This window comes from Anguilla rostrata, chromosome 5 (genome assembly GCF_018555375.3).
Source record: "Anguilla rostrata isolate EN2019 chromosome 5, ASM1855537v3, whole genome shotgun sequence".
NCBI classification, from domain to species: domain Eukaryota; kingdom Metazoa; phylum Chordata; class Actinopteri; order Anguilliformes; family Anguillidae; genus Anguilla; species Anguilla rostrata.
The window spans coordinates 49,066,358-49,092,552 of NC_057937.1; the positions used below are offsets into that span (position 1 = coordinate 49,066,358).

At 40.5% G+C, this 26,195-nt stretch overlaps 2 protein-coding genes across 4 annotated transcripts in view; both read left to right on the forward strand.

The window, feature by feature from the left end:
* The window catches only part of LOC135255516 (nuclear receptor ROR-alpha A), a 215,793-nt gene extending 207,456 nt beyond the window's left edge, over positions 1–8,337 (forward strand). For both annotated transcript variants that reach the window (XM_064336797.1, XM_064336798.1), the window contains one exon: positions 57–8,337. In XM_064336797.1, coding sequence (XP_064192867.1) covers positions 57–221 — 165 coding nt within the window. In that variant the 3' untranslated portion in view covers positions 222–8,337. The remainder of the gene's footprint in view (positions 1–56) is intronic.
* A 2,506-nt stretch (positions 8,338–10,843) lies between these two features.
* On the forward strand, positions 10,844–25,901 carry ice2 (interactor of little elongator complex ELL subunit 2). Of its 2 annotated transcripts, none has more exons than XM_064336799.1 (15): positions 10,844–10,980; positions 11,493–11,597; positions 12,373–12,610; positions 13,002–13,121; positions 13,374–13,508; positions 13,653–13,775; positions 14,901–15,060; positions 15,533–15,699; positions 16,207–17,068; positions 17,394–17,560; positions 18,079–18,208; positions 21,823–21,907; positions 22,236–22,286; positions 22,576–22,822; positions 25,446–25,901. In XM_064336799.1, the coding sequence occupies exons 1-15, from the start codon at positions 10,967–10,969 to the stop codon at positions 25,542–25,544; spliced, it is 2,703 nt and encodes a 900-aa protein (XP_064192869.1). In that variant the 5' UTR covers positions 10,844–10,966; the 3' UTR covers positions 25,545–25,901. The 2 variants fall into 2 exon arrangements, with proteins under 2 accessions (XP_064192869.1, XP_064192870.1); XM_064336800.1 differs by having other exon boundaries at positions 16,222–17,068.
* The last annotated feature ends 294 nt before the right edge of the window (positions 25,902–26,195 follow it).

The following is a 26,195-nucleotide window of genomic DNA, read 5'->3' on the forward strand; positions in this document are numbered from 1 at the left end:
TGCCCCCCTCCCACTTCAGTTTCTCTAGAATCACACTCTCTCTGTTCTTTTCACAGTTGATATGCAAAGTGTCAACACTGCGAGCCCTGTGCAGCAGACATACGGAGAAGCTCACGGCTTTCAAAGCAATATACCCGGACATTGTTCGCACCCACTTCCCCCCCCTTTACAAGGAGCTTTTCGGTTCGGACTTCGAGCAGTCCATGCCTGTGGATGGGTAACGGCCCGCCGCGGGCGTAGGCTCCGCCCACCACGCCGGAGGGAGCGGAGCTGAACCAATCCGAGACACTTTACTGGTGCACTTCCCACACCGGGACAGCCAATCCGCTGCACAATTCGGGGAGGGTGGCGGGCTTTTATCGTTCTTCTTTTCATTGTTAAAATTCTGTTCTCTTGTTGTTTTTGTTTTCTTTATTGCGCGTGGGATTCTTTACCCGCATGGAAAGGAGCGGTGATGAAACTCTGATGTAACTTCCTTTTCGAGCTGAACTTGGCCTTTATATGCATCTATTGTCAAAATGTTTCTCAAAGCCGACCTGGAACAACCACTTACTGTATATAAGGTGTCATTGGTGATATAAATATGTATTTAAATAGAAATCAAAAATTGTGCTAATATTGCAAGAACCATTCCCACTGTCTGCACCAATTAAAATTTCTTTGGTGCTGTATTAGGTATGGGGCATGCCTTGCCAGGCCATAACTTGGCTGATGGCATACATGCTATCCAAATAATTTCTTTCAGTGTCAAAAGTTAATTCGGGTTGCACCTTTATCACAGAGAAAAGGATGATTCTACAGACACTCTGTGTGCAGTTGTAGCAGTTATTTACCCCAGTGCATTGATTAGGAGCTATATGCATGTCCTGGTCAAGTTCGACCCTTTTATCTTCTGATTTAGTGTTTTACTGACTTTTCCTTTGGAGTGCTGTGCTCAGGAGGCATGCCTCCAGTGACCGGGGGCAGGGAGAGAGAGCACGGTGGGTTGAGTTTGGTCTGCCCGCCACGGTGATGTACAAAATGCACCTTTTTACGGACAATCGTCTAAATGTAGAATTCTGGTAATTCTAGTTTTGAAAAGAATAACTTTAGCTGTCACAAAACTCCATCCTTCATGGTTGCATAGTGAAATCATGTGAGGCCGTCTGCTTTAAATCCTTCACTGCTGAGATGTCCCAGGCAAACTTGGGGGTACTGACAGAATTTAAAGGGTCCATTCCACCTGTTTTTTAAATGTGCTACAGGGTATACAGTAGTAAGTACTTACTATACAGATTTAAAAAAAATGTTTTTAGATTCTATTTTAAATAACATGTATGATATTAGTGGTTAGACTATTCTTTATTGTTGAATTGATAAGGCACTTTTTATTTGCACCGTTCTTTTATTTAAGACTCGCGTATTACCTAGTGATGTGTTGCATGTGCGGAAGAGATACTGGTTTTACCACAGTCGTGCGAGGCTAGGATTGAGAGAAATTGATGCTGGGTTTTTGGCTGTGAGATTACATGAGAAGCAGATAAGCCACTTTTAATCCATTCCCCTCAATCAGTGACAAGAGCTGTCATCGTTCTCCACAAACAGCTTCCCAAGAGCTCGGTTTAACCGACAGTGGCAATGCCAGGAAATGGGAAATGGCTGTTAGGAAACAAAGAGGCAGTACTACACTGTGCCCGAGGCTGTTTTTCGGGCTCCCTTCACATTTCTGCCAAGACCCCTGAATGGAGGAGTGTATGTTTAAATGCACCTCCACATTTTCTAGGGGTTGTTGCATAACCAGATGTAATTTCTAGGTCTTGTCCAAGTCCGCAGGTGGTCTGCCCACTAATCTCCAACCACAGTGTAGAGAGGGATCCGGTGTCAACTTGTGATTAAAAATAGGATCAATGGTGAGGTGTGAAATGAGAGTACAGTGACTGAGCAAGTGAGTGAGTGTGTGAGGGAAAGACTGGAAGAGCTAGAGAGTGAATGAGTGAGCTCGTGAACGGGTGAATGAGTGAGGGTAACAGATAAGTAAGTGCATGCGCATGTGACTCAGACCACAAATTAGTTAGTGGATAAGCAAACGACAGAGAGCAGGGAAGTTAGTGAACGGGTGAGCAGGCGCCCAGCACATGCTTGTGTATTGCACCTCACAGTGGTGCTTACACACCTCTTTAAACTGAGGGCTTCAAGCGGGAAAGAGTGTGAACTACCAGTCTGTCCGTTTATATAAAACTGCAGGTCCCTTTTCAGCAGTAGTCTCATCCTAAAACAAAAGTAGATTTTTAAAATATTGGAAATATCTCTGTATGTGCAGTTTTGCCTACTGAAAAGACACAAGGACCTTCCACTTTTGGACATTTGAAAATAGTCCCTTGTGAAGACTACTTCAGATTCAAAATAGAGGTTTTAGGATTTGCTGGAGCTCCTCGAAAGTTACTGCTCTCTGTAGACTGGTAGACTTCGTTGAGTTCATTTGAGATTTTTTCCCTATACAAACTGGAAAATAGACTGATCTCAGCAACTTTATGTCTGTGAGACTCGCTGATAAACTTCACATGTTCCTGGGGGAGGGACTGCCAAGAGGACATTGTGTGGTGTATTAAAGAAACGCATCTGCCTGGTCTATTTTCAGACATTGGAGCTGTGAGGTTTTGAGAAAGATGCATTGTAAAATAGTGCCACCTACTGGCTGCAAACAAGATAGCAGTCAGAGGGAACAGGGAATGTGCTTGCAGCTCTGTTTTGATGAACCCCAACAGTCCAATTCCTTGTCAGCTGATCAGTATGTGAGTACAGTGTACGTCTGTGTCTGTGTCTGTGTGTGAACAGTTTGGTGATTGCCTCTCTACAGTAAGTCCTCAGCCAGCTGTGATTTTTTTGCCATTGGATGGAAAAGGAAAAGAGAGAGAAATAGACTGTTCAAAGCCTTGTCTGGTTGTAAAGGTTCTATTTTTATAACCCATAATAAATGACATGAAAGTGTGTAAGAGAGATGACAGACAGCACTTATAGTATTCTTGCAATACAAAGAGTAGGAGTGATTTGTGTAAATATGAGAAAAGTTCAGTTGTAATACGAGTGCTTTCACAAAATGCTTTGCTGTTGTTTTTCTTGCTTGTGTTGTGGTCCAACCTTACCATTTGTACCTTATCGTGCCATAGTAAATAGTCATGCTAGGTTCTTTCCAGTTTTATGAAGATGGACAGTGTTGTGTTGACATTCCAGGAGCCAGGATGTTGACTTTTGGAGTGGTGGCACCAGTTAGGCTTATTCATTTGAGAGATCATCGCACAGTTGGTTGCTTTCTTTTTCTTTTTCTGTTTTTTTGCACATTGTCTTCATTCCTCTGCAGTGCAATATGTACATGACTCCACTGTGGTGTACTGTTAACCCTCAGGGAAGTGTGAAAGAAAATAAAATAAAAAACAGTTACAGTTACCGTTGAAAGAAGGTTTTGTTTGTTTTCTATTGACTATATTTAATATGCTCATTCCAGAATGGAATGTTAGTGATCCAAAAGGATAGAGAGGAAGAGAAGCACCATTGAAATCTTGTATGTATGATGGACGGAAAACAGCTGTCTTAGGAGATCGACTTGAGTCTCCAGAACCCGAGCATACGGAAATTAATTAGGATTGTTCATACGTATGTCTTTGGCACTCAGATATAAGAACACACAAACATACAGTGTCTAAGAACGAAACCTATAGATTCTTTTGCTAAAGCTGGTTACTTATTTTAAGTCAGTCTTCTCCAATCTCAAACTTTTTTTCTCTATATAAAATATATGCTTAGTATGCCAGTCAGACAATTTTGGTATATGTAATACCATTCAGACAAATTAAGATTCCAGTAATGTCATCAGGTTAGTGTCACAAAATTTGAGTTGAATGGATTTGTCGTACTTCCTTGTGGAAACAGTTCTTAATATTTATATACGTGTGTTTTGTTATAGAAGGTGAGGGAAGCAATATTTTACTATGCGCAGTTTCAGCTCTAGAATCCCTGTGTTTACTATGTTTCCCTGTGCCATCTGAATTGCAGACCTGTATATAGCTTCCAGTATCTACATTCTTAAAGTTTAGAAACACACTCTCAAACTGTGAATGACAATCCATGTACATAGGTACCTCCAAGTTGTGAAGTATGGGTTTTGAATTAGAAAATTAATGCTCAGGGAAAAATAAATTATTGTATTAAAGTAGTGAGGTCATTTTGTGGGAAATCTGTTTCTCCAGGTATGCACTTGAACTGACATACATGCTTAGCTCTTTTGGGAGAAAAGTTATTCCATACTTTTGATTTAAGATGCGGATTTCATTTGAAAACAAGCTGAAAATGCATAATTTCCTAAGTGCAGGGTGCAAACTGGTGCATTTCAGGGTTGTTTTTTTTTCTGTTTTTGTTCGTGCAAGAATAAGGGAGACGTATTTGCAGAGTTGTTTATTGTAATACTCCTCGATTATATATTTGGATAAATGTTGTGCCATCCTGAAAAAAAAGAACTTTACTGGACACTATTACAGTAACAGCAAAGCCCACGCTAGTACTGCAGCACACTATTTTAACATCGTATGTGTATGCCGCAAGAAATCGTCAGTCTGTCAATGCTCATTTGTCAGTGGTAATTATACAGAAATTGATTATGTAATGGAGACACTGATTATAGCCTGTTTATTGGAGCACTTTGGAGTCTGAGGATCCCGTAGCATCCTTTCTGCCACGTACTTAGTCAGATCCTCCTTTACCAGCTGTTAGGCCACTTCTCTGTTGTTCAGCACTCGCCAAGATTGCCATGTTTTTTGGGAAAAATTCAGCTTTCTAATGTTACCTAACGCAGCCGATTGTGAGTAGTTTCTCTTTCTGCAAGTTATCACAGAGTCACTCCATGAGTGATTTTGGGTTTTACTGGGGTAAACTTTTTTCAGCTTAGTGCCAAATGAACACCACCCCCCCCCCCCCCCCTTCTGTGCCTAGCACAGCGATAGATTCTACCCTTTGTGCAAATCTTGTACACTAGCGATACGGGTTTTAGAGGGTAATCACTGCTGCGGGAGCTGTTGAACAAACAGCGGTGAAACACCCTTTCATACCATCTGGTGCTAAACAATGTCTGCTTCACATAAATGAGTGTGAAGTGCACGCCCACACCCCATCATGAAAAACTATACAGCTACACATAACCGCTTAAACAAATCCCCTCCAATCTGTATTTGTGTGCATATGTTCTGCCATTCCAATCAGATGCACCTCTGCTTTAAATGGAGCAAAAGCAATATCAATGGGAAAATAATCAAAGACAGGATGCTTTCTTTCATCTGCTTTTCAAATTAAGGCACCTCTTAGTCCCTTTGTGGCCAAAATTGGGTTGTTTCAAATCATGGCATCTTGTATATACTGTAAACTTTCCTCAGACATAGTGGTGAAAACCTTTCATTTTGTTTTGCCTAAAAGGTAAAATGTCTATAGCAGGCTCATGTAGTATGTTCATGTTTATTGCAACAGATGGCATTTGGATTTGTCCCTGAGGGGAGATTGCAGGTTTTTAAACAGTACCCATACTCAATTATGCTCATTAGCTGAGAAAATGTGACAATTTACTACTTAGGTGAAACAACATTTGTATATCTTTGACATGTCCTCTAATAACAATGAATGATGCTTTTTGTTCTTTTGTGCTTGCTGTTTGTCAGGTAATATGCGTGAAAGAAATATTTTTAAAAAAATGTGGGCTAAACAACCACTGCTTACTAGCGTTGTGTATTTGTGTGACTGGCTGTGTGTGTGTGTGTTAGAGAGAGAGAGAGAAAGAGAGAGAGAGAGAGAGAGAGAGAGAGAGACCGATATATGAATCTATCGTTCACACATAGAATGAGCCCCAGACAAGGCTGTACTGAGTTGAGAATGACAGGGTCAGGTGGTAAAACTGTAGTCTTTTCCCTTTGTTTTCTCTTCATTTTAAAAGGGTAGTATAAATATGTTTTACAGCATATTTGAACAATAGTCTAACTTTCCAAAGCACAGCAGGCATAGCAATGACAACAAGTAAAGAGCAGTTTTCAAAATAATGAAATAATAACTTCTAGCCATAACCGAATGTAAAGCAATAATATAAGTGTTGAATTCTTATTTTTTGCATAGGTTTTAGACATCTGCATGTAAATACCTCTTATTTATCACTTATGGTTTGGTTTTGTCTCTCTTTTTTGTTGGTTTATTTTTTCTGGTGTTGTATTGTTTTCTTTTGTATATTTGACTGGTTCTGCTCCTGTGTTGGAGACTCAGAACTTCAGATGGCCTGTACACATACTTCTCCCTCTCTCTCCACTTTTAATTCACAATATGTAATGTTATTGATCACATGTATAGAGGTAACTTTATAACTTCTGTCTGTATAGGTAAATGGAAAATACTGCTATAAATACCTACTCAGTCCAAATATTTATCTGTTTTTCAAGACATCATGCTGTACAATATATCTGTTTTAGTATATTACTCTTTTAGAATTAGTTTGATAGCAGTAGGGTGTGCTGAATTTTATTTTGTGTTATTCTAATGTGAGGTGAAGTTACTTTTGTGAACAAAACCTTGATTCGTAAACTAGGCCACCCTATTTGTCCTGTTCATTTAACTGAGTATTGATATATAATTAATATTAGGAATAAATGAATAAATAATTATGAATAATGATACTGATAATAGTGAGATTAATTGTAATACCCAACTAGTGCCTGTATCAGTGTGCTAGTATTGGGACGAGGCTTTTATTGTCCTTCTCACTTTAAGATTATTAGCAAAGGGAGTATCAGTACATGGCAGAGTCATAATACAAGTGTTTCCAAAAAAAAGCATTTATTAGATTTTTTGCTGAAAAAGCAGTGTTGTTTTTCATCTCAGTGCTAGTCCTTATTGGGCAAACTGCTGGTTTAAGCTGAAGCACCGAACCAGTGGCAGAGCTGGCCTCGTAGGGCGTACCTGAGAATGTACCTCCCTTTGTGTCAAAAACTGTACGTTGCTGCAGTCCCTACCTCAAATCAGTTTTTTGAAAATAAATTCTAAGAATAACGAACCTTGTCATAAAGCTTGATTAGGCCCTCCTTCATCAAATGTAATAAAATATTATTTATCAGATAAGTTCTGGTTCTTGGACTCCAAAACTAAACTTTTTATTTTTCAAAATTAGCAAGGGTGTCCACCACAATCAATAGGACATGTGCCCCAAAACCTATACTCAGTATTATTATAATAAAAAACATGTAACAGAAAATCACCTCTGGGGATGTCACATTCTTGTTCCTACAACCAGCCAGAATATGCTTGCAATAATAATAAGTGGTAAATTACGGAGTCACAGTGTTGTAGGACGCATAAATTATTTTAAACAGATTTTTTTGTTTGTTTGTTGTTTTTTTTCCGAATATGTATTGGATGTATATGCATATGTACTCATAGGTCAGTTTCACTCTCATTTTGTATTCCATCTTCTTTAGGAATTTATATTTCCCATGTTTGTATAACAGTTAAGACCATTGAAACCAGTTTTTCTTTGATACAATGTGTTGTATATTTAAGTCTGTATAGAATAATGCAATTGCAATGTACAATATACAATGTTTTTTTAAAGTCAAAGAGCATGAACAGGGCAGGCGACAAACAGACAAAACACCGGATTAAAATGAATACATCAAATATACCATGAATGTTTTAGCTGACATTAGCAAGTTAAGTGAAACCCTCAGCTCAGTTCACACTCATGTCTGAAAAGAATGGACAATCCTTGGTGTGTTTTAAGTTGGTAGAAATTTTTTTTTTTTCTTTTGACAAAGTTGACAAATGCATTGTATTTTAAGTATGCAAATGTGTCTGTAAATAATTTTTACAACACATTTGGATCTCTTTGAAGTTGTTTTGTTAAATATAAATTCAAGGGAGGCTGTTCTGTGCTAAAGCAGTATAATCTGTGGAAAACTTAAACCAGGATTGTGTGTATTGCAATTTTTTTATGTCACGTTTGCTACTGATCTTAAAATGAGGACAGAATATTGTCATTTTTATCCAGCCCATTTTAATTCTCGTTAAGACTTGTCTCTTCACAATAGTAGTTTTGCTCCTTATTGTCTGATTCTTAAATATATAAAAAGTATTTTGATTCATTTTGTAAATACAGCTGTAAAGAAAATAAGAAATTTAATGTTGTCTTTTAAATACTTTTCATTCTAATATGAATGTTGTTATATTGTACTTAGAAACTGTACCTTTAATATTACCTTTATTAAAAGCACAATGGACACATCGATTTAAGATGTGCTTCATGTGCTGTTACCCATAATAAAAACGGCGGCTTGTAATGGGCTCTTGTCATTTGTCTACTTAATTTTGGTGTCTGGTTTTATTTAGCAGCATGTGATTTTTCACGATCAAATACCATGGCTATCATAATACAGTGTACAATGAAGCTTTGTATTACTATTGTTGTTGTTGTTGTTGTTGTTGTTGTTGTTGTTGTTGTTGTTGTTGTTGTTGTTGTTATTATTATTATTATTATTATTATTATTATTATTATTATTATTATTATTATTAGCTATCAGTACACTTCAGTTCCGTTTTTTATAAGTGCAACCTTTATTGGCACCAAATCAATTTATTTTGCACCAGTACCTGAGGACATAGAAATATAAGGCATAGCCTGCAAACTTAAAACAAGACTGACAATTCAACATTCAATTTTAAAATAAATAGCATATTAAACAATGATATAGCCTATAACCTAAGCAATTGTAAAAAAATAAAATAAAAAATAATACCCATACCTATACAGCACTGAGAGTTTGCCGCTTTTCAGAAAATAACCACAATGACGGCAGGCTCTCAGTCCTTACTGTATAAACATTCATTCCTGTCCCTTCTCACCTCTTATAAGCAGACAGAATTCACAAACAACTTCACACGTCCACACAATAAAGCTCCAAACTTGGGTGATTTTGTGTTTTTTCCTTCTTGTTTTTCCTGCCAATTACATCATCACAAATGCTCCAATTCCACTATCAATAATTCTCCCCATTGTACCTTCACTACATATGTCAATGACAACAGTGAAACTAGCTAATTACAGGACAGTTGATACCAGGCAACTGAACATTGTAAATACTTTGTGGTTGCAGTCCTCATTCTGTGTGGGAGCTATCTTGCTAATAATTACACAAATAATTGTGAATAAAATTTAAAATGCTGCTTTTACAGCTGTATAATCTTTGTTGCAAGCTCATTTATAATACATTTAAATGCATTCTCTATCATTTCACATGCAAACCCCACATAATATTCTTTAATGACTCATAGCTACATGACTACAAAGTAGGCCAAAAATCCTCAGGCTGAATCTATATCCGTAAGGGTGGGTTGCACCAACAAGGATGACCTCTTAAACCAGGTTTAATCAAGGATTATATTTAATCCACTTGCACAAAAAATGAACCTTGATTAAAATAAATCCTGATTTCTTTTAAACCTTCTTTTAATCTCATCTTAATTTGTACTTGAAACTGAGTTTAACATTAATGGGTTGTTTCAGAATTTTGAAGTTCAATTTAAATCTTGATTGAGGATTAATTCTAAACTGTCCCTGGAGGTGGTTTAATTTACTAAAATGGCAGTTTATTTGAAGTGGATTGAACTACAGAGGGGAGTTTCTTGCAGGACAATTACAGACAGGCTAATCCACTGGAGTTTTTTTGACAATGAAGAATGTTTAGCACAGCACCACTTCACCAAAGAATTGGTTAATCTTTCGATTGGAAAATAAAGCATGGGAGTGCAGAAACTTTTCTATCCCACCAATGCTTCAACTCACTTAGGTTGCACTTAGGTTTTATGCAACTGGGTGCTTTTCAAATGGTGGATGGAGACCTTTTTGGGGAGCACAAGTAAGACAAATAATTGCAAGGGTATCTGATGCCATTGCAAACATGAAAGACTACTACATTTGTTTTTGTTGATTCATACAGCTGGCTGGCTACATAGCTACACATTAAACCAGCTGCATGGCTAGCTAGGATTGGAATCCTTTTGTTGGAATCCTTTTGTTATACCCTGTGATCAATATGCTTATGGCCAATGGTCATTTAAGTAAGTGTTTAAATGTTTAACGTTTATGAAGAAAACTTAATTGTCTCATGCAATAATTGAGCAGAATGTGTCCAATATAGGCTATATGGTTAGGAATGTCCAATACATATTTAGGAAAGTTGTGGAGGGCAAGCTTTTTGTGAGGGCAGATTTATTGATTTAATTAAAGTGGCAACGGTCAAATTGACCGCAGCGTTTCTACTGTTACTAGTTTTTAACCTACTATAGCTACGGTGCAAACGTCAAGTAAAATTAATGCTAGCTAGGCCTATCTATCGATAATCTACCGATAGGCTATACAAATAATTAGTTGGTCTAGTAGCTCATACAACTCATTAAAATAGTTACCGCAATTAATTTTATAATAAGCCAAACACTTTCATTTAATTGTATTCGTATTCATTGTGAAGGAAAATAACTAGACCACGCCTATGTGTTTCTTTGAGATAGAATGTGTTTGCATGTAGGCTATTTATGTGTGGCCCGTACATTTACATATTATTATCAGTTTCTGAATAACAAACACAGTTTAAAAAAGAAATGATATCGCATCAGAAGCACATATTCAACCCACAAAAATTGCATTTTCATAAAAAGTTGTATTTAATGCCTTATAGACATTGTGCTTTGTATTCGTGAATAACTTGGCATTTTTGTGCGTTGAAAATGTGTTTTTGCTGAGTTAAATAATTTCAACATTGAAAACATTTCATGGGTTGAGAAAAAAGCACAGTATTGCAAGCGAGGTCTTGTTTCCTGGGGGAAGATGAAAAACGTAGCACAGGTGGCGACGCAATAAATACGTTCATGCATTTTTGAAGCTTACCTACCTGATATTGGCTCAATCAGTGATGGGATGGAGTTGAAATGGTACGTAGATGATTGAAACAGTTGAAATAAATAATCATTTTAAAAAATCAGTATAGTCTTTGTTTGCGTTTCACAACCAGTATTGATGGATGAGTAGATGTCTGCTTAGCAAATGTGCATATAGTAGGCTAGCTCGGTTGGTATCTGTAAATGAGTTAGCCAGTTGCTAGTGGGAACTCGATGGCATGGTGTACATGCCGTTTTGGAGTAGGTACTTAGAGTAAGCGTATTGGTCGCTAGGATTGGAAGTTTTCGAACGCTTGGAAGTGCTTAATACAGGGCTTCTATCATCTATCAGAAGCAGTAGTTATTTCTCAGCGATTCTAAACATTCTGTGATCCAAAGAATATAAGTTATAGCTAACGTTAGTTAAGACAGCTCGCCTTAACTAAATCTACTGGCGTTAGAAGAGATTCAGCTGTTGGGGTTTTTTTAAAAAAAATTTTAAATGATTAATTGCAAAATCACTGCCAATGTTATCTTGAAAACTGAGATGCTCATTCTGTTAACAGGGAGGATCTCCAGTACGGTGGCACCGTTGGCTTTCCTCGAGACCTGTATGATAAGTACTCTTTGGCACCCACCATGAAAGAACTATGTGCGATAGCACAAATTCGGTACGTGCTGCCTAGTGCATCTGTAGCTAACAAACGAGTTTATCACAAGTGGTTCGGCAGTGTACACTATATGGCCGAACGTATGTGGACACCCGTTCTAATTAGTGGGTTTGGCTACTTCAGCCACACCCATTGCTTACAGTTGTTTAAAATCAAGCTACACCCATGCAATCACCATTGGCAGTAGAATGGGTTGTACTGACTTTCAACGTGACACTGTCATAGGATGCCACCTTTCTAACAAGTCAGTTCATCAAATTTCTCTCTGCTAGAGCTGCCCACATGTGTGATGTGCACATTTTGGCCATATAGTGTATGTAGCGATTGGCTAACGCACGTGGCGTAGTTGTGCACCCAAGTGTTTAGACATGCAAATGTCAGCCCTGATGCCCAAACATAGTGAATATTGCAATTTGGACCGCTTGCATGCACGAGTAAAACTTAACGGAGAACTTTTAAGTTTTGATAATTTAAAATGAAATGGCTTTTTTGCTTCAGCTTACATTTCAGTATTAAACCTGGATGAATGCAGTTTTTAAAAAAGAAAAGAAAAAGTACAACAAGGATTTTGGCGTAATATTATTATCAGTACGTAGACTGATGTGCACTCACTGAGGATTCGTTGTCTAAAACAACACGTAGTCCCATTTGTTTCTTCATGGGTCCTGTGCTGTGCTTCTTTTTTTTTTTTTTTTTTTTTTTCTTTTTTTTTGAAAACTAGCATGCCGGTAAATATATCATTCTGTTTTTTTTTTTTCTTTTTCTTCACTTAAAGTTCTCCAGTAAAGGCTGAAGTAAAACCAGAGCCCAAAGTAGAAAACGTCCACAATAAACCAGACTGCAATCCCTCGGTGGAGCTAGAGAAGACTACCACTCATGCAAAACAAGTTTTGCCAGAGCCCAAAGTGCCTTTCCCCCGCCTTTCCAGCATGACATTCAAAGAGCAGGTCTTATACATGCGATGGCTGAAGCAACAGTTGTCTCTAGACACTATTCCAGATGTGAATTTTTCAGTGAGTAAGATCCATCTCTTTACATGAAGTAAATATGAAAGGAGAGACTCCACACAGATTAAGTCTTGGCCAATTCAGTCGATCCATTAATATAATGGAATCTTTGTTTAAACACAATGGCGTCTAATTTAGGCCAGAGATTTCTGTGCTATGACGTGTCAAAAATATTGACTGTTTGTGTATTTCTGAAAATTGTAAAATATCTTTTCACACTCTTCCCTTAATAGGAAATAATATAATCAACAGAATATTATCAAGGAAACATTACTTAAGTCACATGGGGTTTATGTTGGTTTCAGTGGGCAGTTCCAAGGCTTTGTGGTCTCCCTAGAGTTAAACTGTCTATAATGCCAACAGTGTATTTGAAAGCTCATTAATCCGTATTTTCCAGCAATTGCAAGAACGTGTGAACAATGAAACATCCGAGTTCATGAAGTACCTGCAAGATGTGGCAAAGATTTTTGCCGATGAATACAACTACATGTCCAAAGGAGCAGCTCGGTACTCCGAGGTGCGGCATCACCCTGTTCCTTCAGGAATGTTTCAATGCATGTACTGTTAGGAAATGTGGTTCACTTTTTCTAAAGAGTCATGGTAGTGTGTGCTTTGAGGGTACCTTGAGCCTTTATACTAGCTGTGAACTTTGCTTTCCCCATGACCACCCTTCTGCAATATTGTACAAAGTTTTGAATGTATGAAGTATGAAGTCATTGGTCTCAGTCATATTCAAGCAATGAATCTCTACCACTTATGCATTTATCAGGAGTGTCTCAGAGCCAGCCTCGAAATGGTGAAGAATTACCCACAGCTCTATCTCATCCATGAAATGACCAGCATAACAGGGGGCAAATTCAACCCTGGCCTGTCCCTCTACCTTGAGAAACAACTGTTGACTTTGGTAAGGTGCGAGGGTGCCTCTCACAGCTTTGATTGGTTTTATTAAAAAATTTGTATGAAAAGTTCAGCGCGCTTCTTTGTTGCTCAATTGCATACTATTACAATTCTGACAAGTTGTTTCTTTCTCCTTTTTTGCCTTTTGCAGGGAAATGTGATGATGGTGGCACTTCCTTCTAAAAAGCTACCAAAAAATGTTCAGTTAGCAGAAGATTTTGAGCCAGTGTCATCAGAGACTCCACCAGTGAAGAAATCAAGTTGGATACACACAGTAAGCATTTCACTTGGGCCTGTCTTTTGCATTTCCAGAATTCTTACTTGACACAACATCACATGGCCCTAGTAGACCAAGGTATTACAAATGAAATCACTGTACAAAAACAGTGCTGATGTATTACAAAAATTGTTTGAGAAGCTCAGAAGCTTATTTCATTCGGAAAAAGGATAGAGTTCAACATAACTTGGCCGGATTGTAAATGGACTGCATTTATATAGCGCTTTTATCCAAAGCGCTTTACAATTGATGCCTCTCATTCGCCAGAGCAGTTAGGGGTTAGGTGTCTTGCTCAAGGACACTTCGACATGCCCAGGGCGGGGTTTGAACCGGCAACCCTCCGACTGCCAGACAATCGGTCTTACCTCCTGAGCTATGTTGCCCTTTGGTCACACGTTAAAACATGTGAAAAACATTCGATTACAGTCAGGGGCACCAAAATTTTCTGTCACACCCTCAATAAACGACAAAACTCCCAGTAGAAGATTGAACTCAATCTTTTAACATTATATATATTTTCTTAAACGTTATCGATTCCGCTTGGCCACAGTGAGTGAAACTAGGCAATCTCAGCGTATAGTTTATATGTAAATTACGTCAAAAGGATTCAGCCTTGTTTGCTACCTAAACCTCACAGCACAGTCATTGCCGTTATCATGATTGTAGCATGAAGTGTCTACTTTCAACCAACTGCCATATATGAGCGCGTAAAATCAACCAAAAAATATAGTTTGCCAACTTGCGCCGTGGGTCTGGATGGTTTCGTGCTTGTTCTGACTATGATTTTGTAAAATTGAGTTGCAGTCAACTGTTTATTAAAGGTTGTTCTGGATGTGCCCCTGTTCAAATCATGAAATTTTTCTATGTAGAAAGGTCCATTTTTTTGCTAGAAGTGCAAAGGGAAATGTGATTCTTTTTTTATTAGTATCACTGCTGTGGAGGGCAAGTCTTTTGATAGGTTCTTGTTATTCAGTCATTAGCATTACATGGTTTCTCCACCAGTTACATGGTCATCACTGGTGGAGCACAAAAATATAAATTCTGCTTAGATATGTCAGGTGTGCGTCCTGTACTTGGTCCTACTTATGCTTTAATTTACGTGTACATCCCGTGTCTTTGCAGAGCATCAGTAATGACCTGAACGCAGAGAAACTATACGCAAGATATGAACCACATGTTTGTATGACCAGCCAGGCTTTTCACAGACTTCTCAACAACCACGGCCCAGAATACAGTGAGCAGTGGGAGATTCCTGTCTGGGTGAAGATGACAACTGGGAAAGGTATAGTGGGTGTGGCAGGAGAAGACATGGAGCTGTGGCCTTTCCAATGAGGATGTTCCCTTTATAAATTGTGCAACTTGAATAGATTTCGTTCAGGGACCTCTTGGATAAATGAAACAAACTCTTAGGGTGAATTGTAATGTTAACAAGACTAGAGGACCTGGCCACTGAAAAAAATCCTCTCTTGCTGCATTGGAACTGAAAATAAAAGTAGCACCTGTTCGGTGTTATGCACACCCTTTCAGTCCTAACATACTTTCTGCCATAACCTTGAGGAACAGGCACTCTTGCAATAGAAACATTTGATTTTAGAAACATTTCTTAATTATGAGTGTCTGTCTTGATTGTGTTCCTACACCGGTACACAGGGGCATAGAAAACAGTGCTCTGACAGAGCATGTACAGCATTTTTCTGCACATGTTGACTGACTTCATTTTTGAATATGCAAAGTGTCGTCTTTTTGCCTTCCAGATCCCAAGAAAGAGGTGTACATTGATTCACCTCTGGTGGAAACGGAGATGACCGTGAGGGAGAAGATCCGTCTCTTCCACGAGGAGAGCATCAAACTGGCACTGAGGCGGCCCTTCCCGAAGAACGTGCTGGAGCTCCTGTTGGACAGATCGACATCGGATTCCACGGTGCGTTTTGCTTCAGTGTAGGGGACACGTTTTAAAACAGTTTCATGATTTCACAGATTGGGACCCTCAATTTTTTACAGGCCAGTTAAGGTCATTTAAAAAAATGTGAAAATATGATATTCATAATATTCTTTGTATATCTAGAAAATCATGGAAATTGATAAAATAGCCCACTCTTCCTGAAATGTAATGGAAAAATTGTTGCTAAGTAACTAACTTGATGTTCCTATCTGTTCTTGCTGAGAGTGCTAACATATGGTCAGTTCACTGGTGTGTACGTTAAGTCAACTTCCAAATGTGATTGATCACTGAAGAGTATAGAGTATGACTTTTCAGATACAATATTTAAAAATGTGGCTCATAACTCCTTTCTGAATATTTCACAGCAAGTGTGTGACAATCGTGTATGTTTTAAAATGGTGGTAGGTAGTCGTGGAAAATGTAAATTAGATTTGAATGGCAACTGTGCATATAGAACAATATGCTTAGGATTGAATACCTTTCTAGGTTGCATTACCTCAGGGTGAAAGGCCAAGAGTCGAAGAGAGCCAAAGAAGTGTGATTTCTTTTGCCAATGACAGCATTGACTCGGACGTAGACCTCACAGACCTAGAGACCTTCGGCGAATCAACAGCCAAGAGCCTGAAGGAACCAAACCCGTCTGGGAGTGCTGTGAAATCGGCACTTGCTGCGGTCAAAAGCCCGCCCCAAGAAGGACCCCTGCCAAGAAAGAGGCTGAAAGGCGAGCCTCCTGTGGAGTGTCCCTCAGACCGCTCCGCCTCTGGCGATTCGGACGAGGAGCGGCTGGTGATCGACGCCCCGCCCTCTCCCAGAAGCAGCTCCTCGGAAACGGCCAGGCCCAAGCCCCCGAGCACGTCTGCCACGAAAGAGCCTGCTCCTCCCCCCGATTCCACCCTCCACGCCCCCAGCTCGCGCTCATCGGACGGCGTCCCTGACCCGCTGAATCCCCCCGCCTCGGACACCCCGAGGTCCCCCTCCCCAGAACCGAGCGGTCGGGCCGGGTCCAGCGACGCCTCGCCCGCCACCGGCGAGAAGGCCAGGAGGGCCGGCAGGAGAGCCGCCCCCAGGGCGCCGCAGGACTGCGACCAGCTGGGGCAGATCCTGCGCATGCAGAGCGCTCTGCTGAAGCCCAGCCCCAGCCCCGCCCAGGACCCCGTGCCCTCCCCCCCACGCGGGGCCACCCCGGGTAGCTCCGCCCACCCTGCTCAGAGTCACTCGCAGTCCCTGGTGAAGACGTGCGTGTCGTCCTACCTGGAGGCCAATCAGGGCCCGGTCCAGGGGGCCTCCGTCTGTTCGGCTTCAGCTGCCCCTAGTCCAGATAACAACCAGAACACTGCAGAGCGCAAGAGTAAGTGCTCGTCAGGTCTAAGTCCATGACTGCCATGATCTTGCCATTAGTCCTATACCGCCACAATATTATCATGCATCCCTAATTTTATGTATGTTGATTATATTGTTTAATATGCTAGCGCTGGCAAAGCTAAATCAATATACAAGAATAATAAGCATCAGATATCTTGGTTTTCTTGTATAGGATTGTTTGTTGTGTAATTGTATAGATGATTCACTGTGTGTTGTATGTAATGGTGTGTTAAGGGGTGCTGTAATGCTGGTCAGTACGTGCTGTATATAATGCGGAAATGGTGAGTCTTGTGTAATGTGTCCTCGTGCAGAACTCCTGTCAGAAGAGCTGATGCTCAGTGAGGAGGATAAGCTGGACTATGCGTGCCCGGAGGAGGGGAACCTGCTGTATCGCCTGTACAGCCTGAAGGACGTGCTCCTCATGGTGCGCAGCAGTGTGCCTCTGGCCCGGTGGAAGATGAATGAGAATGTGTCAGAGGTTGGTGTTTCTGTCCAGCGTACGCTCTCTCAGACCTCCAGTTGATCATTCAGTGGATTCCACACTGTAGATAATTCAGTGGGAACAGTGTTTTGTGGGACAAATTGGGGCTTACAACAAAGAATTACACTGAATTGTGAATGTAGTTAAAAAATTTAAAAAAAAAACTCATCAAAGTCCCATCAAAGGTGGACTTGAACAATTATTTTTGGCGCACTTCATATATTGAGTAATGGTAACTTAGGGGACAGTGTAGCTTAGTGTGTAAGGAACTGGGCTTGTAACTGAAAGGTTCATAGGTTTGATTCCTGGATAGGACACTGCCGTTGTACCCTTGAACAAGGTACTTAACCTGCGCTGCTTCAGTATATATCTAGCTGTATAAAAATGGATGCAATGTAAATGCTATGTAAAAAGTTTTGTAAGTCGCTCTGGATAAGAGCATTTGCTAAATGCCTGTAATGTAATGGGACAGTATGAAGAAGTTCTAATATTTTAAACTTTTTTTTTCTCTTCAGGTTCTTCCTGTACACTTTTTGCCAAAGTTACAGTACCAGCTGTGTTATGGCATAGAGCGCCTCACTAAGAGTGAAGTGTGTCAGTTATGGGCTGAGAGGCTGCTGCACTCCAGCACTGTCTCATATATAGGTGAGTTGGTCATGCTTTCAGTTACCGTGAACATGTTTCAGTATTTTTATTGTAAAGGAAAGTTTTTTTTTTTTTTCATTATTTTTTCCTCCAAAAACATATTCAGTTTCAATTACCCAATTTGTTTTTATTTTATTTCAAGTAAAATACTGTCCCATGCTCCTGAAGGGTTTATATGCTTGTGTGTAACAGCCAACAAAACAGTTTTTCATTGCATGTTTCATCTAATACGCATTTTGTTCACTAGGGGGCACTGATTAGTCAATGTTCCTGTTAGCTTTACATGGTTTTAATACTTGAGTCTTGAACGCATTAAAAGGTAGTGGAAACCAGTTGAAAATGGTGTTGATTGTAACTAATTGGAAATGCCAAGCCTATAAATAATCATTTTAAAACTAAATCAATAATCATTCAGTTTTTAAATTTTGTTTATTCTGTCATGCCATACTATTTTATTTTACAACCAAGTGGAATAATTCTTCCTGGCAGTAGTAGGATTTAAAAAAACTTAAGAATACGAACGCATCATAAAACAAATGCAAAACAAGATTTCAGTAAGATTAGCAAATGAAAAAGCATGCTAAAAAATTAGAAGTTCAGTACCCAATCATCTCTGTCCCATGCAGTTCAAGCTCTCAATATTATATCAGGCTTTTCATGTGATTTAAAAAAAAAAATAATAATTTAAAAAAAAACACACAATGGTGTTTTACAAGATAGCAGCCTTACAATCTACCAACCCTATCCTGTTGTCTCATCCCCCTCAGTGACACCAGTAACATTCCCTGATTTCTCCACACACCGAGGCTGTTTCACTTCACTCAACGGTTTCAAACATTTATGCTCATAAATCAAATCTGAAAATGAAAAATGAAATGGTAGCAAAGTCTTGTGGCCAGAACTTAACCCAGTCCCCCTAGCCCTGAACCGTTTTCAGTCTTGGATGACTCGCTGTTTGGAGTTTGTTTGCTGCGTTGCCGTGCCTACCGTACCACCGTGTCCATGGGAAATGAGTTATCGCTGATGGCTGTGTATTACCCACATTTGTAATTCGGAGTTCCCTCTTTCTGAAAAACTGGGTAGATTAGTCTTTTCTTTCATGGCTTCATACAGTCATTTCAGGATCTGACTCATTGCAACAAAAAAAGTGGGGAATTGTACAGGTTTTTGGCCTTTGGTAATTGGGTGGGTAATGCAGTAGTACCTGATCCAGTGTTCCTTCTCGGAATCATTACATTACATTTATTTGGCAGACGCTTTTATCGCTTTTATAAGCGATGTACAAAAAGTGCATTTCAAGATCATGGACAACTACAAAACACAGGTTCAATAAGATGAAATACTTATTTTGTACAGCTAATTCTAGTCAAGAACACAGTTTAGTTCACACAGTGAACACTATTCTGACCTAACCTCCGCAAAGCCTACTAGGCAGAAGAACAAGCTACAGTATTAGGACAAATACAAATTCCAAAAAGGGCTGGGATGGGGGAACATGTAACGAGAATGAGATATACAGAGTGGTGGTAGTTAGTCCAGGTATAGTCTGAAGAGATGAGTCTTCAGAATCAGATAAGTAGCTATGTCCCAGATGTTACTCTTGTTTAGCTTACTGCAAGTGTCCTGCTCGACAGCATGTGGTTACTCCACCCAGTTAAACCAACCCTTGGAGGCTTTGCTTCCCACTGCCATTTACTGCTTTCTAAGGTTCATATGAGGATACTCCCTCTTGGCTCCAAACCCTGGCGTGTGTGCGCATGTGTGCGTGCATGTCCCTAACCTGCCTGTCTGTTATCCCTGCTAACCGAAGAGCCCTGCAGTGTGACTGAGACTCCATGGGACCCAAAACTTTGGCTGTTTGCTCAGTAGGGTGGATCTGGGAGTGAAAAGGAGAGTGTGTTCATCAATGCATTCCTTCAGAGTGTTGTAATGATCCTTCAAGTTGCGTGCGTGGGACGGATTAACTTTGCCGGGAATGGGATTGGGTTGTTCTAGAACGGTGGTAACCAACCCTGTTCCTGGAGATCTACCATCCTGTAGGTTTTCATTTCTACCCTAATTTGGCACACCTGACTCTACTAATTAGCAGCTCAACAAGATATCTAGCTGTTGAATAAGGTGTGCTTTGTTAGGGTTAGAATGGAAACCTACTGGATGGTAGATCTCCAGGAAAAGGGTTGGTTACCACTGTTCTAGAAGATGACCTAGTACCATCTCGGGACGAGACAGAGCAGGTGATTATTTGGCTATGTCAGCAGTTCTTTAACATGGAATGAAATAGAGCTCAATAGCCTGTGTTTTGGTTATTAGACATTAGTATTTGAAACCCTGGGGAATGTGTTAAGTGGGCTACACTGAACACCTGGGGCCAGTATCACAAAGCAAGATTACTGAGTTAGCTGGATAACTGCACTGAGTAAAACCTAGACCAGCTCTTTTTTTTCTTAAGACCATATTCCAGATTGTGGAGGGTTCCGGGTTGTTCTCAGTGCAGTTATCCAGCTAACTCTGGAATCCTGATTTGTGATACAGGGCCCTGGCCTTTTCCCCAGGCTGTAAGTATCTCTAAATGCTCAAGGTGTCCAAACAAATACTTTCTCCCATATTTTTTCATTCTTACTCACCAGTCTTGAATAATGTGTATAGAAGAATGTGGTCATGTGAACCATCAAAATGACTCTCTCACCCAGTGGTTCATTCACTGATGAAATGCATCAGTTTCTTATGATTGTTTTTTCAGTGTCCTATCCTAGGTGAAATGAAGGTTCACCTAGGGTCCCTGCAAGTCTCGCTGATTTAGTGTCCTCCCAAGACTCGTTCGTATGATAAACGTGTGTATGCTCCAGACGGTTGCCATCCTCAAAGAGCCATTGTTCGCAAGGGGAGTGTTGCATTGGCTGTGTTCCATGGAAAGCACAGCAGAGTTGTGGTTAGGAAACCAGGGGAATTCCTAGGAACTCTTTGCAGGAGTTCCTGAATTCCTTCAGTATCTATTGTTTCAGTATAACTGTAAAAATAATAATTCCTTGCTGGTAACCATTACTTTTTTTGTAATAGAAGAATTTGCAGTGCCATTTTTTCTTTAAGTGTGCATACAAACTTTACTTGCTGCAAAGACATAATATTGTCTTTGTAATGCTGTGATGTTGGAACATGGCCAGTGTTCTGCAGATGTATACTGCTAGGAATGTGTCATTTGCTATCTGGCATGATATTTGTACAGGAGTGCTGATTGGCTATTGACTGAAGTAAATCGGTATTTAGCAGTTAGCTGGCCTCAAAGCTGCAGGAGGCCCACTCTGATCTCTGACTGATCTGTGAAGTCATTAACAAAAATAAATCCCAACAGTCAGTACAGTTATAACTGCTTCCATCACGAACTACTGTGATGGCACAGACATTCAGAACAATCACCCAGTCACACGAGTGTGGTAAACTGACAGCAAATGGTGCATTTTCAGACCCCAGTTTGTCAGTGGGTGACTTGTACCCAAATCAAGGAAGTATGAGCATGAGGGACTTGCTGTGCTCAGGCAGTGTCCCTCCTGAGCACCCCGCACTCGGTGTGGCCCCTCCTTGTCTCTGATGCGTCGCCTGCCGTCCACCCCCCACAGGGCACATCGACCCGCTCACGTCGATGCTGTTCAAGACGGAGGAGCTCTCGCCTGAGAAGATGGCCAAGGCCTCCTGTGGTTTTGTGTGAGTATCGCTGCGGACATGCCTGTGCCCGAGGGGTCTCTGGCTGACTCCCCCCCCCCCCCCCCGTCTTCTCATGCATCTCCAACCTGCCTTAAGCCTTCATTTCACAGGGCTACGCTACATCTGCAACAGACCGATTTTGACTTGCACGTTCCCCCCCTCTTTCATACAACCATCTTACAGGGCTCTTTTCAGACAGCCACAATAATGTGTTTTTGATCTGAGCTTTTTCCTACAGAATTACAGGACTCTTGCGTCAGACTTTTAGCTCATCAGTTTGTTTCTGTGTCTTTGGTTAACTGTGATCTTTTTGTGATCTGGTCTACAGCCCTGCCAGGCCACTAAATATCCTCCACCATTTGATCAAAAAGGTTTCTGGGTGAGTACCAGCTTCTCTTGGTTCCAGTTTTGAATGTTTGGGTTTATACTTAGATGGTGGTGTAATGTGGATAGTTATGATATTAAATTTTAGTATGATTAATGGAGGAAGGAATTCTCAGTCTGGCAGCCAGTCTTTTAATATTGTAATACTGTGTTTGGCTTGAATTTTATATCAACAGTTCTGTTTTTCAATAAAGAGGAATTTCTTATTTATTTGTGACGGACTGGAAAAAATCTGGTAGCTTAAGACTTTTCATCGCCACTATTGAAGTGTGCCTGGTGTCTAGTTTGCAGGAGGGGAGGTACCTGCTGTGCCACAAAGCGGGGGAGTCTTTTGTCACCATCCTGAAAGCGTGCGAGGGAACGTCGACAACGCGGGCGACCTATGACCTGCACCAGGCCCACGCCCACCTGCCTCAGGCCCCGCCCCACGCCCCTATCCCCTGGGTGCCTTTGGACCCCACCCACATGCTCCCTTACCACATCAAGTACAACCGCGTCCCATGCACCTTCCCACCAAGGCCAGCTTTCCAGGTAAAGGGGATGGCCCAAATGTTCACTTACATGACAGGATGACTCAGGAGCCCTTCCAGATACAGTATGGTACTTAAGAGATGGAATATTTGCTCATGACTGAAAGGGACAAAAGGGGTAAATGTGTAATGCCTTCAATACCATGCAGTAAGTACCCTCTCCACAATACTGTGGTGAGTAGGGGTGTATCTGAAACACAAGACAATGTTTGCACAGATAATGTGTTGTATGGAGTTGTTTTCTTTTTAAGGTAGAAAAACGGTATTTGTAAGGTGTGGTCAGCGGTTAAAGCAAGCATTAAATCATCCACTATTTGTTACACGCATTTAGATGGAATATGATACATTTCATGACGCATTGACAAATGTATTTATTTATTACGTAACAGCGCAAGCCAAACAGAGCCCCCTTCCAGTTGATGGGTCATCATTTCATTGATTATTTTGTTGCGTAGCAACAAGGCCTAATTCTACAGTGTAGGCCTATTGTTGAGCCTAGACGTGTGATCTAATTGTTACATTCTAGTTAGTCATAGTGTTGTGAAATATTTGATGTTAAGAATGACTAAACATAAAATTAATGAGACATGGATATTTTCGAGCGAAGATTTTTACACCTCTCCCACACACAGTAAAACTAGAACGAATATGAACCAAATTTCTCAATTTCACTTCCTCCAGCATAGCTTCGAACACTCCTCGGTTATCTGATCTCAAACTGCTGATAGAAAGATGAATACGAGCTAGTAGCAGTTGTGCCCTGTCCATGATTGAGACTGTGAGACTCAGATTATCCATTGCCATGTTCTGGTTACTTTGATAAAAACCCAAACTACTACTTCAGGGATTCAGAGGAGGACTGCACGCATTTCGCAACTGTTCCTCAGATTTAAGTTTTTTTTTTTTTTTTGCAAAGCACATTCTCAAAATATCCATGTCACATGGGGCTGGTTGCACCAGCTGCACATAAAACCCTTGAATGACTTCCATGTGATATGGTCAAGAGTTTACATCAGTTTGTGCATAGTCTTAAAATAATATTGGCTATGCTAAATTTGTGGTATGAAATGTATGTTCATAAATATAATTGTAGATACGCTGTTTAATTATTATTATTAATATTATTGTTATTATATGCCTGCTCTCTAAGAGCATTACATTTACAGTACAGCAGACAATAACATTCATCTGGTGGTACAGGTGCACAACAGCTGGTGCACACAGCCCCCTGGAGACTCACCCACCTGTGTGCTTCTGCATAGCAATCAGTTATTAATCAGTACATGCGTTCTTCACCAGCAAGGATAGTTTGATAGCATTTTTGCTTGGTTTATTCATAGTACTGCCGAGCATTAATTTCTGCAGTGACCTGTAACCTAGAATGTGCCAGAGAATGTGCACTCCTTCCAGATTCAAGGCATTGGATGTCTGTGGAGGAGTGTAAAAACTCTCGGTGAGATGGTACCAGGTCATAGTGTACAGCAGCACAGACCAGTGAGTAATCGGGTTTGGATTGTTACATAGAAAAAGGAATAGGTTAAAGTATATGTGCAAGGAATTAGTTAAAGTATATGTAAGGACCCTTCTGTCTAACAATACTGGGATGGGAGAGGGAGCTGCAAACTGACCTGTGGATGTGAAACTTATCGAACAGGCACTTGATACCAGTTCAACTGGCCGTACTGTTCAGCTGCTCTGACAAACTGCGCTTGATACAAAACCGTGCCCTGGACTTTAATTTTCCAAATGGCTGCCAGTTGTCTATTTATTATTTATTTAATATTTTTTTGGGAGGGGGAGGATTCCACCTGAAATTCCAAAGAAGTTCATTTGTATTTTTCTTCAATGAATAGAAATACAATGCATTACATTACATTACATTACAATGCAAGGATGAACAATGGGAATTTGCTCTTTGTAAAAGTGCTGTATGGAAATGTTTCAGGCGTAGGCATGTCTGTTCTGATTACTTTGAATTGGAGACCCTGCAAGCACAGTTTATGTTTCCTAAGCCCCTGTAGCCCAGTGATTGTCTAGCCCTGTGATTTACAAAGCAGGAGATGTGGGCGTTCCCAGACTTAGTCAGTCACCACAGCCCAGGATAACCTCTGTCTGAGTCAGCGTGGAAACAGTGAGACATTCCACAAACTATTCCAAGAGGCCCTGTGTCTGCAGCATGGCTCTTAATTGTCAGTGTAGGGTATGAAAGCATGGACGCTCCCATTTCTCCTCTCTCTATGGACAAATGGTCCACTCTGCGTTCGCACTGTTGGTTTTCGGTGGCTGTCGGTTTCTTGATGTTAAGTAGCCCAAAATAAAAACTGTTGTAGCCGATTTGTTATTCAGAGCCGAGGGCAAACTGCATTGCTGTTAGTCAGGCCCTGTACTGTAAAATGCTGCTAAACTATCCCTGAATTTAAATGCTGTCCCCAGGTTCCAGAGCCCACAAATAACATTTGACTTGGCAACGTTCAGAATCGTATGAGTCTCAGTCCACAATTAACACTGGCAGGTAGTGCGCAACTGTTGTATTGGTTCTTTGTTTGGAGAGCTTTAAGATGTTCCTTAGTGTCTGTGCGGTGGTGTCTCATTTTGACGGCGTCTTCTGCCCCCTCTCTTTACAGGCGAACAGGACGAGACCCGTGGTCACCAGGACGAAAAGGGGAGGGAGCGGCGGGGTGGATGAAGCGGTGCGAAGGAGAGGAAACGACAAGCCCAACTAAGCCGAGCACAGAACACGAGAGACCGAGCGGCGGGGAGACTCCGCGCGCACGGGACACGGCTGAATGAACAGGCGTCCATTTTCCTCATCTGCTGCGTGTGCCAAGTCGGTGGAGACTGGCATGCAGCTATTTAAAAACTCATTTCTAAATCAGTGATGCTTTCCCCCCGCTGTAGGTATTTTCTTTTTTTTATAAAATGCTGTGCATTTTAAAGTGTATTGATTTTGTCTCCCTTTAAGGGTTGAAGCTTAATAATGTAAAATATATCGGACATTTCCTCCATATTCAAAGGTTTGTTATGTCAATTCTGGATTTTGTTAAATTATTAAACTTTTGTTTTTGCATTTGTATTTAAAATGGCCCGCCAACAATTTTTCCCGCCACCATATGGAGAACAACACAAACCCAAACGTGCAATCTCTCATTCATACTTGGGATTTCATAATGCAAACTGAGGTTTTAAGTTTGTTTCAGGGTTCAGAGTTTGATGGAGACAAAGACTCCTGTTACATAGGAGAGGGTTGGTTGATGGTAATGACAAGCTTACAATGCTTTGCATGACTTTACCATCCTTAGATCATGAGACCCCTCACACGCATTATGAGTGCTTGACATGAGGAAGGTATATGCAGCACAGTTTTGGTCTGAGAG

What these genes read in the sequence shown, in the direction of transcription:
- ice2 (XM_064336799.1), top strand. An exon ending in GAAGATGACAACTGGGAAAG is followed by an intron (nt 15,061 to 15,532) that starts GTATAGTGGGTG and finishes TTTGCCTTCCAG; the next exon opens with ATCCCAAGAAAGAGGTGTAC. An exon ending in TGAATGAGAATGTGTCAGAG is followed by an intron (nt 17,561 to 18,078) that starts GTTGGTGTTTCT and finishes TTTTCTCTTCAG; the next exon opens with GTTCTTCCTGTACACTTTTT.